This window comes from Lactuca virosa, chromosome 7 (genome assembly GCF_052849685.1).
Source record: "Lactuca virosa cultivar CGN04683 chromosome 7, Lactuca_virosa_CGN04683_v6, whole genome shotgun sequence".
Taxonomy (NCBI): Eukaryota; Viridiplantae; Streptophyta; class Magnoliopsida; order Asterales; family Asteraceae; genus Lactuca; species Lactuca virosa.
In genome coordinates this window covers 189,380,848-189,399,257 of record NC_136432.1, presented here as the reverse complement: position 1 = coordinate 189,399,257, position 18,410 = coordinate 189,380,848, and the positions used below count along the sequence as shown (strand labels likewise).

The following is an 18,410-nucleotide window of genomic DNA, read 5'->3' as shown; positions in this document are numbered from 1 at the left end:
TTTATGAAAATGTGGGGACCAAAGTGTAACGTTTCCTAATAATGAATAATTAGCTTAATTGATATAATTTTTAAAAAAACCACAATTCATCGCCGACCTCATTACTTCGTCTCTCCAGCTACAAAATCTGCTCATTCCTTCCCTCTATCGACAACGATACTTTCTCCAGACCTGAAGGATTTTAGATCGATCATCGTAATGTTTCTACAATCTGAAATTCAAATCTATATGGAAACAAACATCTCAATGATCAGTGATGCCCTAGAATTAATCATCACAACTCCTTGATATCGTCTACTATCTGAAATTCCAACTCCAATTCGATGATGGAAACCTCCCTCTCCAAGGAAGATAGGCTTTCTTAATCTGTGATGTCTTTTCTCATGATTTAAATCAAATATTCAGATCTATTTTACCGTAGAAGTCTCTCCAAAGACGACGATCAAGTTCCATGATTTGTTAATCTTCACTAAGCCAAATTTTCTTTTGTTTATGTGTGTTCATATGATTAAAGGGTGCCGTTAGTTTAAAAAGGGTGTGCAATTGGTGTTCATTCCAAGTTTTTTCTAAACTATAGAATTTCTAGCTTATGTATTGTAAACCGGTGTTCCATCTGTCAAAGTTATTACCCTAGGGATTTGATTTTGTGTATTTTTTCTTCTATTGTAATAGAGATAGTCCAGTCATACCAGTTATATACCAAATATGATGCAATGTGCATGGAATTGAATCCGATGAACCATTAATCGTTAATCAATTTGAAGAAAATTTGTCTGGTATGGGTTGAATTTGATAAACCTGAAATGGTAATTTCTGTCTGGTATGTTCAACCAAATTTAATGGCAAAGACAATGGCAATCTTACACTTTGGTCCTCATAATTTCAGAATTGTGGCAGTTTTGGTTGTATAATTTAAACTATAGCCGGTAAAGGATAAACTACGAAATAAATTTAAATCATGGGGGTTATTGTGTAATTTATAATAACTGCATAACGGAGGAATGGTTAAAGACTAACGATAATGGATTAATTAACATGTATAGTAAAGGTTAGATGGCCTACTGCGCAAAAAAATAACATAGTTGGTCAAATCGGACCAAACCCAAAACTTCATTGTGCCACAATGACATTAAATAAAGTGGAACTTGATTCTGATTCTGTCAGAATAAAGAAGGGTGGTTGTGTTGTGGTGGATGTACTGTAGTAGCAAAAAGAAACAGCCGACCTAGATTCCATAATCATGAAATTTTGTAAAATTAAACGTTGTATCTTGGTCATCAAGAGAAGAGAAAGAGCAGAAGAAGAGAGGGAGGAGAAGAACTTGTGGTGGTCGTCCGTACTATGGGGGTTGTCGGTGATGGATTAATGACGTTCTCAATAGTGAATGTGGCTCCTGGTGGCAGTGGGAGGTCAAAATCAATTGAACCCAGACGAAATCTCCGAAATAAGTATGAAATCGTCGGAGAGAAGAATTGAGAGGAATGGAAGACATAGGTGAAATAATGAACGAAAGAGGGATTAATCAATGACAACTTTTATCGTTGACGGTTGGCCATTAGCAGTGAACCAGTGGAGGGAACATTTCACGGTTCATTTTTTTTCGAGTATTAGTGGCGACATTTGTCATCGCTATTGATGTCATCGGAATTGTTGTTGTACGACACAAGATGTCAACCTTTGGATTGATACAAAATATAAGAAAATACGTTTACCTCTTGGGATATCACACAGATCATTTATTTGGCAATAGTGGTGATACCATTAGTGGCGACACCAAACAAATATGTTAGTAGTTGCAGCTAATAGTGGTTGTCACCGCTGATGGCATCGCCACGATAGCTAATTATTCTTGTAGTAACTTACTATGACCACATGACGTCTCCATATCTTAGAAAGTCAAAATGCTCTCGTCATATATATTTTAACGACATGCCGTCACTATATCTCCATTTATAGCAATGAAATATTTCGAGGCATCCTGTAGGTACCTTTTCTTGTAGTGACAAGTAAGAAATGTATTAAAGAACTATATCAATCTAGCACTATAAGAAATAAGTCCTATGTCGACGACCGCTATGCAGACAACTTAAGTCGTCGGTACTATTTCATCTGTATAGACGACATGTTGTCGGTATATAGTTGAGTAAAATTTTTTTACGTAAGAATATATAGAGATGATAAGTCGCCAGTATACCTTAAGCAGGAAATAAAAGTTTTACGCGGTTTCCTCAAAACTTTTGCCGATGATACGTCATTGGTATAGTTTACGCCAAATATAGTTTTTATTTATTTATATTCCATTTTGCAGAAAAAAGAAACGTCGACGTCGTTTTGTATGGGTTATACCGACAACAAGTCGTCCGTAAATGATAGCGATCCGCGTGATACTCCGTGTCGACTCAGGTGACTAGTCGTCTGTAAATATATTTCTTATTTAATATATTTTTAATTTACGAAAAGGGTAAACGGCGTCGTGTAACTTAACTCTATACTGACGACATGTCGTCGGTATAGGGTTTTAAGTCATCTGCTTTGTTCAACCCCCTCTCATTTGCAGCGCCCCACCGAAAGCTCTCTCTCTCTCTCTCTCTCTCTCTCTCTCTCTCTCTCTCTCTCTCTCTCTCTCTCTCTCTCTCTCTCTCTCTCTCTCTCTCTCTCGGTCGGCGATTGTCCGTCCAGAGGACCTCCGGCGACTCGTCTTCACTGCCGATGACGACAATGAGATTGAGAACAATGAAGATTCTGATTGTTCTTTTATGTTATTTTTGAACAATGTTTGTTGAAGACTTGGTTTTTTTTAACAATGTTTGTTGAAGACTTACTTTTTTTATTATTTTTTGTTATTTTGCTATGTAGTAATTTTTTTTTTAGTTTTAATGGTTTGTTATGGTTATTAAGTATTTCATCATACAGTTTGGATTTGTTGTAAAAAAACAGATTATTAAGTATTTGATATTACTCTACATATATATTGTGAAAATATTATTATTAAAAAAAAAGTCTATAAGACGACAAGTCATTAGTATAGCTTTATAACTGTAATAACCATTTCACTTTTACAGACGGCATGTGTCTCTATTATTAAAATGGAAGTTGTCTGCCATCGGCTTTTCCAGACGACATGTCGTTAAACCTATCCAAACGAAGTGTCGTCGGTAAAGGTGAGCTTTACACAGACGACAGGTCATCGTAAATATTGGTTTATAATAAAACTTTTCTTTTTCGTCGAAAATCAGTACCGACGACCCTTTGACGAGGACATGTCGTCTGTATTGGTTGCTCTGTACCGACGACATTTATCCTGACGACATTTTCCACTTTTACCGACGGGGCTATCCTGACGACTTTGTACAAACGGCAAGTTGTCGGTATAGGTATAGGCTTTTCAAATGACATGTCGTCTGGATAGTTGCCGAAAATGTCGTCCGTATAGGCCTCATTCCTTGTGGCATAGGTCCAACAAATATAACAAATATCATTAAATAATCTACTAATACACTCCATAAATTTTGCTTATATGTACCATCGGTAAATAAAAGTCACCAAAACAAATATCGTGAATCACATTTTCAAGCACGTACTATATGTTCATATATGTAAATTCCTCTCTGGGCAATTCGTGAATGATTCGATCCACTTTTTTCCTATGAGAATTCCGCAAGCACTTAAGGACAAGCCGGAGGGACGACTTGACCCACAACTTTAGGCTTGATGTTTTTACACTCAGAGGTAGCAGGTCCTCCAGGTCCTTGCAAATTGATATCAGCAACCTCAAAATTCTGGCATGTCCCCGGGCTGCAAATAAGCTTCACTGCTACCTTAGTTGTTGATGATCCCTTGATCTTCCTAAAGCTCACATTTGACAACTTCGTTTTTGAAGGTCCTTTCTAGTGGTCATAAACAAAGACTATACTCAATCCTTTACGTGAATAGAATTAATGTAAGTGGATCGCTATCAATATATGCTCATTACCTCGCATTTCCCAGAAGGGCAGTATTCCTGATCAACCAATATCGGGTTTCCCACTTTTTGCATGATGATATCTTCAAAATGCATGTCACTAGCAGTTCCTGGTGTACCAGCAGGCCAGGATTTGATCCTGAGTCCATTGTCAGTGCCGGTGATGGTGCAGTTTTTGATCCAGATTCCTTGTACAGGTAGTTCGCCTGGGTATCTACCGAGGCTTCCAATACTGATGCCATGTCCTGGTCCGCATGTCACTTTCTCAATATGGACGTTCTTGCTTCCATCTCCAAACGAAATGCAATCATCACCTGTTTTTATGTTTGTGTTTGTGATGTTGATTCCATTTAATCTCCCGATGTGAATTCCATCTGTGTTAAGACTGGTTCCCGGTGCATTAATGGTAATGTGGTCAAGGTTGGAATTGTCACAGCCCAATATGTTCATGTGAAAGAATTTGCTATTGGTGGAAGTTAAGTCTTTCACTACTGCATTCTTGCAGTTAGTCAATCTGATATTCTGACAATTAAAGGAGTCGAGAAATGTTATATCATTGGAAAAATGAATGGATTTCACATTAATTATAAATAAATTCCAATGAAAGGAATATGTCATCATAAATTGCGATGGAATTCTCAAACGTAATCATTCCGCTTTTATATTTGGATTTTTTTCAAACTCCATATTATTATCTTTACATATTTATGAGCATGCAATTCTTTTTATTAGCTTTAAAATGTGGAGTTGTTATATTTACTTATAAACCTATAAATTTGTAATATTTTTAACGATCTTTAACAATAAAACGTGATTATATAATATTAAGATTACGCTATTACGATGAACCGTGGAATATTGACAAGTTTCAAAGAAACACAACTTACAGCAGGTAATTTGCATACTCCAGTAGAGGCGCAGTTGTTACTCTTCCAAGTTGCCTGGCCTTGGCCGTCGTAATTACCACCAGTCATAGTCAACTTATCGACACCCTCTATCTCGATCCAACCATCAGTTTTGAACTTTGCAACCTCCGGTGGGGCTTTGATAGTTGCTCCGGTGGCCTTGATCTCAATCGGGCCCTTGCATGGACCTTTCAGTTGAATAGGAGCTGCGAAATAAGTCCCCGGTGGAATCAGAAGCGAGCTTGGTGGTGGTCCTCCACAGGCAACTTTCCAAGCATTCATGATAACCTAAATTAGTCTCGATCACAAAAATAACCGACCAATATTAACGTCAAATCAACGTATACTGTTGGTAGGAAATTTTATAAAATGAAAACATAACACGTTGTTCTCAAGCTATTTTAACAAGGAAAATGGAATGGAAGTAAATCGAAGGAAATTAACCGTTCTTGAGTTGGAGCGGATGGAATGGATGGGTGTGATTTAAGCTTTTTTTTGTCTTTGCCCATCCATTCCATCCCTTTCTATCTCTTTAAAATACAGTAAGAGAACACATTTTCTCTCTAAATTACTTTTCTTGCTTTCCATTCCACTCACTAAATAAACACAAGAACAAGGTGTAAAAATAATTGATTTAACTTTTACCGGGCCATCATCGGTTTTACCATCGCCCTTGGCGCCTTTTGTTTTTACATCGACAACTGCAGCATGGTTATTTACAATCAATACCATGAGAAAAAAACAAAATACTGCTCTTGGAATGAAGGTTTCTTTATCCATTTCTGTTGAAGTTCTTATTACGAGGTTGTGTGCTTTATTTTTTGGGTTTTTAATTAGAGCGAATTTACATATGGTAAGGCAGGCCATTTATAGAAGATAGAGGAAATACCTAAATAGAGGTAGTAAGTTTATTTAGGGAATTATTCTTTCACATTTCACCAAAACATTTTTGCATACAAACGTTTCTCATTCTATGTAATTTCTATCTCCAAGGTAAAATACATAATGACTTGAATCCTTTGTAATTCCAAGCTACTTGCTAGCCCTTGTTTGTTTTAGGCTTTGCGGTACGGGTCGTCAGAGAAAGATGAGGTGGCACTCATATCTTACACGTAATTACCGTCCAAAAGCATGGTGATTAACGGGTGGTGTAGGTCGGGTTACCAAGCATTTCAAAGGAGAGAGAAATGTTAATGGTCATAATGTCATATGACCATTTGACTGAATAAAAAAAATCTTTTATTTTTTTAAACAAATTAATAAATCCTTATTCTAATAAAAGAATAGTTTTATTTTCATTTTGACATGTGTAACTATATTACGTCTCCTAATTAATATATACATATTTTATTCTTTTTTTGTCATATGTCACCTTATTATGTCTCATAATTAATGCATGCCACTTCTAAACCTATTGATTCTCCATTTCAAATTTCAAATTTCAAATTTCAAAATTTTCATTCTAATTATATTAAATTAATAACATTAGAATAAAAATTAAAATAAAATTAATACAAATTATAAAATGATATAATTTTACATATTTATTTAAATCAATGCTTATAATTTTATATAACTAAAAAAATATCTTAATTAATAAATTATTTAAAATAAGTAATTAATAATTTTGAGTTTTTTACTATAAAAGTTTAGTTAATTTTGTAACCGTGGTTTCCACGGGTTATAAACTAATATATACATATTTCACGCATATTTTCACACTACAAATATCATATATTGTTTTTCAAAGATTATGTACATTCTACACTACGAATATGATGAACAATTTGTCATCCCTATCTTTATCCGTTGACGATGATACGTTTTGTGACATTCCATATTTTTCAGAACTGCAAAAATCATTTTTTTACACTTTAAAAATCGTAATATCTTTGTGGAAAATTTCAGTATAATAAAATATTTTACAGAAACTATCTTGTTTTATTAAAATATCTTAACTAAAGCTGTCATTTCAAAATACAAAACCCTACGAATGTCATATATAATCAATACACGATATATGTTATAGCATAAAAATCTAACGGTCCTGAACGCTATTGTATGTCGTCTCTTAATCACTTGTCATCGTAATCAAGTTCCAACTACTTCAACTATGTTACCTATGATACATCTAATTTGAGTGGGTTAGATTGTGAAACCTTCTAAAACACATAGTGTTTCCAATCTCACGATATTATTATGATAATAATTTATAATTATCAAACATACAAAACCAATTGTTGCCAAACAATGTAGATGTATCTCATAACTTAGATATCATAGACCTTACACCCATAGATACACATCCTAACCGATTCTCATAAATCCTAGTCGGCGATAGGGTGCAAACGAGCCAAGCTACTCGTGAGCTACTCGAGATCGGATCGTTAAAAGCTCGACTCGAAATCGATTTTAAACGAGCCAGAGCCGAGCTCGAGCTTAATATTAAGGTCGTTTATTAAACGAGCTCGAGCTCGAGCTCGAGCCTATGTCACTAAGCTCGATTAGGCTCGCGAGCCTAAACGATCCTTTATAAAAAAAAATTATTATTATTTTTATATATTAAAATAAAAACATATTTGGGGATTAGGGATTTAGGGTATTAGTAAAAGAGCTTCTTACCGAGCTCGAGCCGAGCTTAAGCTTATTTAGACACGTTAGATAAAAAACGAGCCGAGCCCGAGCCCGATTCGAGCTTGTATAATTATCTCCGAGCTCGAGCTGAGCTCAGTACAAGAAGCTCGAATCGAACCGAGCTCGAGCTCGAGCCTCGTATAACTTAAACGAGCCTAAGTCGAGTCTGACAAGGCTCGGACTCGGCTTGGCTCGTTTGCACCCCTACTCGGCGATGACCGTGTTAGTTACATAAGAATAGTGATTTTTTTCATAAAATCGGGCAACGGAAGTTATAAAATTTACCACAACTTTTGAGTATAGTTTCAAAACAAAACCACCAAGGATCCTTTTAAATAGGTTAGAATGATATTAAAGTCAACCATAGTGTGTTTTAGAATGACAAACTTTTGAGCATTTGAACCCACTTGGTTTTGGGGTGTTGAAGTAGATGGCAAGAAAAAGAGCTTGAGCTTCTCTAGAAGTAATCCACTACCAAGAGTAAGGTTCAAAGAAATGTTGGCTTCCTTCTTGTATCTTGTGTTTCTTAAGCCTTTAAGTGTTTAATACAAAAAAGAACTAAAGGAGAAAGCACAATGCAAGGTCACCAAATGCCAAAAACTAATTTCAAAATAGAGCAAAAGGAGATGGAGAAGAGTGGCTACGTCTACTTGGTGTTTTTTAGAGAAAAGAGTGATTTTTTTTTGCAAGCAACACTCTCCTTATATATCCAATGCAAAGTAAAAAGGCTATACAATATTAAAATATAAAGTATTGGTCTAAAAGAGAAGTATGGGGAAAGGAGGGAGGTTGACAAGCAACCTCCTACTCTCCTAAAAACTTCGTCCATGGCCTAAGAAAGAAGATAAAATTTGTTTCTTAGTTCCTTTAACTAACAAAGCAACTTATCTAGTTAATTCATGATTTGTCAAAGTGTCCAAAAACTTGTACATGACTTATTTAATCATTCCATACGATATAATGACTAGTTTGTCATTCATTTTTTTTCTTATTTTCTTAAAATAATAATTTTTCTCCAACTAAATATAAGAGTTGAATTTATTTATTAATAATCTAATACCTAATAAATATTTAATAAGTACCAACTTCATTAAGATGTGACCATATAGGATCATATGCTATTGACAATATCACTCAATAATGACTCTTGAGCATACAAATCTAACACATGATTATTTGGAAGAATCAACTCACCCAGTGAATTGTTAGAGTAATGGTTTGACTACACAACTTGGGGCTTCCATGGCCGGTGTAAGTTATAAAGGCAATTTAAGGCATCAAAGTATTTGATAAATATGGTATCCCATTTTATATACATATGTAGGTTATAACTCCACATTAGCAACGTAATTCACAAGATTGTCTAGAATAATCAAGTTTTGTTATCTTACTCTGGGAGATGGCCAAACATATCTTTTCTGTTTCTTGATCGGACCTACCATATTTGTTTATCCAAATGAATACAATATCATATTCTGATACGTAATATGTACATCGATACCTAATAATGTCATATAACAGAGTTTTACTTTCCGTTCGTCTCGCACATACCCTTAATATGATGCCAGCTAATATTTAAACTCAAATTAACTAAACATCCTTTATAAGTCTTATTTGATTATTAGGCAAGACTATAATACTTATAATTAATCTTACAAAACTGGTTTCCTATTTATATCATACTATTGCAATACAGTAACTTAACTTGAACTACTCGTCCCCTTATACGTCTTAGTTTAAAACTAGACCAATGTAACAGCTATTTCAAAATGTTTCTAATTTTGGGATAGCATGGTGTAGTATAATCACGTAAAGGTTTTGGGCTTCATGGGGATAATATATACACCTTACTGAACGTAGATATTATTGGTTATGTGGGTTAAGCTGTTAAATTGTGTAGTAGAGCCAAAGGGTAGAATGAGAAAACAATATTTGGACTCCTTGATTAATTTTGATATTCATTAAGTTAAAAGTAAGTACATAGATGTGTGGGGCTTATAAATATATTCGCGTACATATAAAGATCACTGAAAACGGAGTTGAAACGAAGAAGTTATGACTGTTTGAAGCTGTAGTGAATTTTTGGAAAAACGAGTTCATGACAGTGTGGTGATGAGTTCTCCATGGCGTGGAGCGTTATGAAGCGCAAACTCATTAAATTAGGGTTTGGCTCGTATTTAAGGGCTTCAACCCCTTGTTTTAGGTGATTTTCCAGCCTACATTACACCAAGAAACCCTCTTTGTAGCAAACCCTAGCCTCTTTTATATAGTAAGCTCCTCTCTCCTTGGACATCTTTTCGGAACTTTTCACGGTGTTTTAATGAAGCTTGAAGATTAATAAAGTACTTTTGGTTGCAAGGAATGTTGTTTGAAATTGTGATCCATCAAAGGCACTTCATTTCTGGACTATTATGAGTATAAAGTTCCTATTTTTCTCTTTAGTTCCTTAGATCTTGTCATTTGGGGTTTTGGCATTTTTTGCCTATTTTATGAGTAATATTGTAGTTAATTGGAGTCTAAGATCTTTTGATCAGTTTCGAATGCTTCTTGGACCTCATGGATTAGGAAAGTTGTGATCTTTTTCCTTCCCTTTAAGCATGCAAATTATCTTCGTCCTCTAGGTTATTTTGGTGTATTAATGTTAAGATCTTGAAAGTTTGTGGCATTATTATGGATAAATTGGAAACTTTATCCATATAAACATCTTTTTGATTCATATTTAATGCCTGGAGACTTGGACATAATGCATTAAGTTGAGAAAGATGCATTATTGGTCCCGTTGAGACTTAAAGTTAAGATCTTGTTTTTTTGGACCATCCTAATGGATAAAGTTGGAAAATTTATCCATTTTGAACCTATTAGGTACCAGATCTGATGTTATAAGCTTTGGTCTTTAGGGATTTAGCTTTTAATGAAGAAAAACACATTCTACCAGAGACGACGGCGTGACACAGGAAGGCCCAATACGTGGTGTTGCTCTGCATCTCGACTGTTTTGTCATGACTTAGCCATAGCATGGCCAATATTTCTCCACGTAGTGGCGGCCGTTGAGTTGGTTGGTCGTTGACTTTTGTTGACCGTTGACTTTTTATCAGTTTGACTTTTTGTTAAACTATGATATAATTGAGTGTTTAGGTAAGGACTTTTTCTAGTTCGGATTAAGGTAGCTTGCGTCAGCTGTCCTGTTGTTAAGTTTTCATGTTGAGCCTCTGCTGATTAGCTCAATTTAGTTTTCTCACTATACTTTATAGTGCAATATGTATCCTTGTGTGTAGGATGTTGGTATAGTTTAGTGATCTTTTAGACTGGTAGATCCGGTATGATTACATATGTTTGTTGGTTATTGTTATTTGTTTGCATATGTCGACATATTATGGATGGGTTGAGGCGGTCCTACTTTGTGTTGTAGGCCATGATACCGGGGTGGTCCAAGTGTACCGTAGGCCTTTCGAGGCAGTCTAATCATATAGTAGGCCCAATGGAGCGGTTCATCTATAATTTAGGCCCTGAGTGGCGGTCCAGTTAGACTGTAGGCTCGGTAGAGATGTCAATATCTATTGTACACCTTGCGAGGCGGTCCAGTCAGACTGAAGGCTCATGTGTGCATGTATTTTATGTATATTATTATGTGGAGTATTTTAGGGGACAGACTAAGCTGTGGTTTATAGTTTTGCATTAATTTTTTGAAGGTACGTATCGGATCACGAAGGCATGACTGTGCATACACATCAATAGTTTTTATGTTTCTAGATTCTGTAACGACAGCAAAATTTAGGTCAAAATTTAAACTTTTATAAAACTGTAATTGAGTATACTAAGTGGTAGATATCGTAACTAGGTTTCCAAAAATATAAAGAACACTAAAATCCAAGTTACAACGAAGAAGTTATGACCAATCTAAGATTCCCGACAAAACCGGCAATACGGATGGACGTAAAAACGCAAAGTTTCGATACAATAGTTTTTAGCCTTAAGTATCTAAATGAAAGTCGTAGATATCCCAAAACCGTGAACTTACGTAAAAAGAACGCCCAAATCTGACTTCGTATGAGGAAGTTATGATTTTTGGAAGTTTCTGACCTAGCAGTAGACAGCTAAAAACTCGAAATAGAGATCGAGCGGTCTTTAGCCGACACAACCTAAATGAGAATCGAAGGTCTCGACCATATTAGTACAACAGTAAAAAGTCTGACGAAAATGGACATCAGACGAAGGAGTTATGGAATTTAAACGGACTTTTCCAGGTCCGGCCTGTTAAAAATAATATAATTAAAAAAAGTCAAAATTAGCTGACGAAGTCTAAACGAGAGTTGTAGAGTATATTCTCACCTACGCGTGCGTATAAAGAACGTCGAAAACGGAGCTCGTACGCGAAAGTTACGGATTTTACAAGTTCGAGGCCCGAAATCCGAGGCTGTCAGGTTTGCCACGACGTGGCACAGTTTGCCGCGACCCGGCGAGTGACTGAGAGCGTCCCATCAATGGAAGAGGATAAGGTCAGCCCACCACGACGTGGCACACCCTCTGCCACGACGTGGCACCCAAAAATCTACCCTATAAATAGCAGCTTAAGGGTGCCGAGTTTGGTGCTCATCTCTTTCCGTCTAAGTGCTGTTACTCTGCGAAATTACCTCGATAAACCATCCCGAAGCCCCGGTTTTTCACACACAAGTCCCGAAGGAAGTTATAGACTCTCGAGAGTCCCGAGAATCCCGAGATTTTCCCGCGTTTTTCAGCTTTTCCTGTCGAAGTTCTGCTCGATTCTTCTCACGACTACTTCAAATCAACCACTTCAATCAAGTGAGTTCATACCCCTACAACCACACTTTAAATGCTTTTTAAACACTTTTAAGGGGGGAATACAAGTAAACACACGGCTAAAACCGTGTGAAACATCGATCTTTTGCTATACTTTTCGTACTGTTATTTTAACTATCATATGAAGTTGTTATCATGCAAAACACCTCGTAACACAACTTTATCCTCTTGGGATACAATATGTTTTATAAATAGAAATATGTTTTATTTATACGTTTGCATACTACATCATATCAAGGGTAACCATTTCAACTATAACATGATGCTTTTACAAGAAAACTCAACTCATCATTACGCCTTTGTAACACAGTAGAAAAGGAAATCATTTCATACAAACGATTTTTCATCATATTACTCGTGAACTTGTTGTTAGCTATCATGTGATGTCATATGGCTTTGTTTGTACCAAACGAAAGTCCCCACCTATAACCAGAGTCTCCTGGAGGGAGAGCGTGACAAGTGTGTATAGATCTATACGGGGCTGACGACTCCGCACCCTGACTGTTAGCTACAGTTCCCGGGGTGACAAATGTCAACATAGGTACTGCGTCTAGTATGGTTATGAAGAACTCACAACAAGCGGAAACAATGACTCATGCACGTAGTAATACATAACTCAATCATGCTTGGGGGGTAATAACTATATTCTAGGGTATTATCGGCATGTTCAAAACTCAATCATGCTTGGGCGGTAATAACTATATCCTAGGGTATTATCGGCATGTTCAAAACTCAATCATGCTTGGGGGTAATAACTATATTCTAGGGTATTATCGGCATGTTAAAAACTCAATCATGCTTGGGGGGTAATAACTATATTCTAGGGTATTATCGGCATGTTCAAAACTCAGGATAAACACTTCCACAACTAGTTTTACTTAACAATAAAACTACACATCTTCATTTCTAAGCATGGCATATTTGCTTACAAGTTACAGTCTTGGTCATTTAAGGCTGCATTTCACTTTTAGGAAAATATAGGTTTTTCCTGGTCCAAATACATTCATTTTGTACAATAACGATTTACAACATCATTCTTTTGAGCATGTCATATTTACTTACTGTTACCATCTTGGTCATTAGAGACTGCCTTTTACCTTAGGAAAATAAGGGATTTTCCTGTATCTAAAACAATCAACTAATAGGAAAATAAGGGATTTTCCTGGTGCAACTATTTACAATTCACAACACGAACATATGCATTTCATACTTTTATAAGAAAATAAGGGATTTTCTGGAAAACACGAACGAACTTTGGAATGGCATACATTTTCTCAAAACCGCTTATGAACTCACCAACTTAAATGTTGACACTTTTTCTTTGAAATAGCTTGTATTCTCAGGGAACCGCTAAGCAGGTTTGGAAACCAACTTTTGGGGATTAACGCTCCGACGTTAATTACTTCTTTTGAAAGATGTTTATGTATTTATCTTTTGAACATGTAACAAATACAATTATGTAAACATTTTGAAACCTTTATATATATATATATGATGGTGTGTACTTTCCTTACTATGCAATTGTTATGATACTGAATATGACGTCCTCCGCCCCCGAACGTTTCCGCCGTTCTGATTTGGGGGTGTGACAGATTCCACATTGCTTTTCCTTATAACTCTAATTTTAAATTATAGCTTATGAACCAGTGGTTTTACATCGGTTATATCTTTATAAAAATGGGTGTTGATTCTATTTTGAAAATGGAATATTTATTTTGGAATTTAGGACTTTACAAGTTGGTATCAGAGCCCTGGTTTGAAGGATTTGGATGAGCACTCGTGTAAATCAAAACTCAAACTAGGATCTGAGAACTTTCACAAACGTTTTCGAAAAAAATTTAAAAAAAATATTTTGCTTAAAGACAGAAACTTGGTTCCTTATCATGTTCTTGTATGATTATTGGCCTAAGATCATAAACATTGATCTTTGACTCAACTTTAGTTTTAACAAGGAAAATGCAATGTGTATAGTCAGCCAGAGCTCGAACGGGAATGGGGTTCCCAAAACATCCATGTTATTCGTATATATATATATATATATATATATATATATATATATATATATATATATATATATATATATATATATATATATATAAGTTGATATGTGGGCTGTTAGAACTACATGTGATTGCTTAGGCTAAGGATCTCCTGAAGAATTGCATGTTAGAATTGCCTGATCTTTGTGATGCCTTGTAGCCTAGGGAATTTCTTTTTTGTACTATTTGAAGTTTAGATTGATACTGTTAGATTCTAAATGTATGATTTATACTCCTGCATGATTAGGGTTGCATTGCCTTGGAATACTTGATTTCGCTTTTTTCCTATTCCTTGTTTGGAAACATGGTGTTAAATGTATGATTTATACTCCTACATGATTAGGGTTGCATTGCCTTGGAATACTTGATTTTTTAAGCTTTAGACGAGGATAAGGTTGTGTAAATTCTTCAAATGTAATTTTTTTTCTGCAAGTGATGGAAACATGGTGTTAAAGATTCAAGTTTCAAAACTTAAAACCTTTGAGTTTGCAACGGAAGACTTTAAAATAAAACTTCAACAACATAGAATCCAACAAAGGATCACATTACATAAACATGCAAGATTTAAATCAACCATAGGCGAGAACAAAACAACCTTTGTTATCCTTGAATTATCATGGGATGTTGATCGTTGATGAAGTTGGCAAGAACCAAATGAGAGTTCCTCTAAAGATAGTCCATCGACAAGCTCCAACACTAGATGAATGTTAGTTCAACTCTTTATAATACAACCTCTTATGGTTGAACCACCAAAAATGAATATTGGTGTTAAAGAGAGTATGTATTCTCTTCTTTTAATAGCTAATAACTTAAAGAGAGAAGGGAGAGAGTTTGAGAGATTTAATTTTGTTCATGCCAAGATCTAGCTTAAAATGAAAGTCTTTCAATCCTTTTAATCATCCCACACATGCAAAACTCAATTATAATTAATTCAAAAGCCTCTTCATGCATTGGACCACCCATAAATGTGGTCTTGGGAGATTACACACGAAATTGTGTGTGTGTGTGAGAGAGAGAGAGAGAAGCAGTGGCGAACGTAGAATTATCTAGTAGTAGTGGCACCAATTTTTTTTCCAATCAAATATAATAATATAGGCTTGAAATCCAAAACCAAATTTTTATGTCTAAAAGAAGAAATTAAGATTTAAATTGGACTAAGAAATGGTTGAACCGTTTTAAACCATGTCCAAACGGAGTAAAGTCAATCCTTAGTAAGGTGCTGTTTGTTTTTTGTAAAAAAAACCTAGAACTCTTATTGCTGCGCGGCGCAACACACGCCCAACATTTTTAATCTCGCAACTGTTTGTTTTTTAGAAGTGTTCAGAGTTAAAAACCCCTGCGCGTGTTCTGTTTGGCGCAACACTTGTATTGCCTCTTCCAACCTCTTATTCTTTTTTTTTTTGCTGAAATCTTGATTATATGTTGTTGAAATCTTATTTTACATTTTTTTTTGTTTATTGTTGTTGATTTTTTTGTTTTATTTTATATTGAATAATGATAATTTCTTGATATCATAAATTTTTGCTGAAATGTCATACATTATTAAATTTTCGGTATTAAAAAACGATTTTTGATTTATAAAATCAGTTTATTTTAATTTTTCAATATCTGCAGCAACATGCAGATGTTAAAAAAAAAACAAACACATTTCTTATTATAGTCTGCAGCCGTTTGGTCCACATCTTCTACTAAAGAGAGTTGTAGAGTTGATCCGCAGACTTCATAAATTTTGGTTTCAGAAAAACAAAGAGCACCTAAGATAAACCAACACTAAAGTTGCAACAAGTAAGAAGCTTGAACTAGCTTAATGTATAATTTGAGTAGAATCAACTATTTATAGGAGGAAACCATCCTCATATTTGTTTGTGGCTGGCGACGTGGGATCATATCCCCATCAAATAAAAACCTAAAAACCCTTTTTCTTTTCTTGCTCACATGATGAACTTGTTAAGTATTTTTTAACCGACTGATAATTTGAATATAGAATGTTTTCTTATGCGTAATCTAGAAGTGAAATTAGTTTTATAATATCAAATTATTTATCCTTTGTAACCAAAGAATTAGTTTGAGGGTACATTAAAAAAACAAGAATTAATAAATATTGAATATCATTATATCAAATAATTAATTGTAGTTTACACCATTGTGTCTGCGTAAATCTATAACCGATGATTTGCTTTATAACTAGGTACAGTGGCGGAGCCAATGCATTACTAGTGGGGTGCATGGACCCCACTTAAATTTGGGTCCCACTAGTTATATACATAAAAAAAATATAGAAAATTTTCAAGTGCATGGTCCCCACTGAAAATTCAGCTGCACCCACTTACCTCCCATTTGAATGCTCAAAAGCTTAGCAGCTTATTTTATTGTTTAATATTCACCAATATTATCCCTCTTCTTTCATCTTCCTTAAACATAGTCGCTCATTTACCATGCTTCTACTTCCGTTGCCAAAGATCGGATGGAATTAGATTGGTCAACAGACTGAGTAAACAGTCAACAGTCAATAGACCGGTCAACGGTCAACAGGGCACCCCACTTGGGTTCTAGGCTGGATCCGCCACTGACTAGGTATAAGACCTATATTTTAAATGGGTTCATATATATATATATATATATATATATATATATATATATATATATATATATATATATATATATATATATAAATTCTAAACATTTGAAAAAGTTTGAATTTATAAGAAAAATATTGAATTATTAAAATTAATGTCTTTTTTTCTCTTTTAAATTTAAACAAATAAGTTAGATAAATAAACAAATGAAACTAATGAAGTTTTAATTTAAAAATGTTAAAATTAAAAGGAAAGTCAATTATTGAAATTCATATGCATTTATTATTACATTTATTACAATTATTATATTTAAATATTATGTGGAACTTAATAAAATGGAAAAACCATAAAATACCATGTGGAAAAAATTTAATTGAAAATAACCACAAAATGACATATGACCAAATCAATAAGTGTGTGACATGCGACAAAAAGATTTTCATTTATTAGAGTAGATATTAAGAGTAAAAAGATTTTCATTTATTAGAGTAGATAATTTGACGTGCTTGGTCTTTGTTTTACCTAAAATGACTATTATGCCCTTATTATGTTTTTAATTAATTTTATTATTTATATTATTTTAATTTATTATTAGAAATAACAAAAAGAGGCATGTGGGTCCCACTCCTTTACCGCCTCTCTCAATATCCTTGGTCGATTCATCCTCCTTCATCGTCATCGCCGACCTCCCCCGTCCTCAACTCTCCGCCCTCTTCTCCATAGACTTGAAACTGTTCCCTCCTTTATCTTCAACGTAGAGTATATCTGTAACACCAGTCAAAATAGGTCAATAACAATCACATGTGATTATGCCAATCATGTAATGTGATTTTTTTAAACTAGTAATGCAATAAACTTACTATGTAATTCATGTTAAAGTATGAACTTTCATACATAATTTATGATACAAATCAAAGTATACCTCCAAACGATTCCAAAGTTATAGAGAACGTTTAAATCTGACTTCGCGTGAAGAAGTTATGATAAACCCTAACACTATAAATCTCTATAATAAGAGGAATTTAAAATAGACTTAGAATTATCTATTGTAGTCTAAAAGAGAGTTGTAGTACTCATAAATACCTACGTGTGGATATAAAGAACGTCAAAAATGGAGTTCATATGCAAAAGTTACGACCTTCCGAAGATACAGCTGTCAGAAACCCTAATCTGATTGAACTCACGACGTGAGCATAAAAACTCACGACGTGAGGAGTCAAAACACCGCATTTCGAAGCTAGAAGTCTACGGAACGATAACCCAAAAGCTCACGTCGTAAGCAAGGTTTTCTCACGGCGTGTGGACGCTGCAGGACACTAATCGAGCCTAGAAAACACCTGGGAAGACTACGGGATGACTCTTGCCATAGCTCGCGACGTGAGCCTATCATTCTCACGTCGTGAGGGCCAAAAATCAGCCTATAAATAGCAAGTTCGGCCATAAGCTTTCCTTACACCATTTCTCTTTTTTCTCTCTC

At 34.9% G+C, this 18,410-nt stretch overlaps 1 protein-coding gene across 1 annotated transcript; it reads right to left on the bottom strand.

Annotated features, from left to right (window-relative positions):
- Positions 1 to 3,300: 3,300 nt before the first annotated feature.
- LOC145125146 (exopolygalacturonase-like) lies at positions 3,301 to 5,764 on the bottom strand. The gene is made up of 4 exons (XM_079060635.1): positions 5,512 to 5,764; positions 4,849 to 5,154; positions 3,974 to 4,483; positions 3,301 to 3,887 (listed from the first exon to the last, which is right to left on the bottom strand). The coding sequence occupies exons 1-4, from the start codon at positions 5,731 to 5,733 to the stop codon at positions 3,666 to 3,668; spliced, it is 1,260 nt and encodes a 419-aa protein (XP_078916761.1). The 5' UTR covers positions 5,734 to 5,764; the 3' UTR covers positions 3,301 to 3,665.
- Positions 5,765 to 18,410: the final 12,646 nt, after the last annotated feature.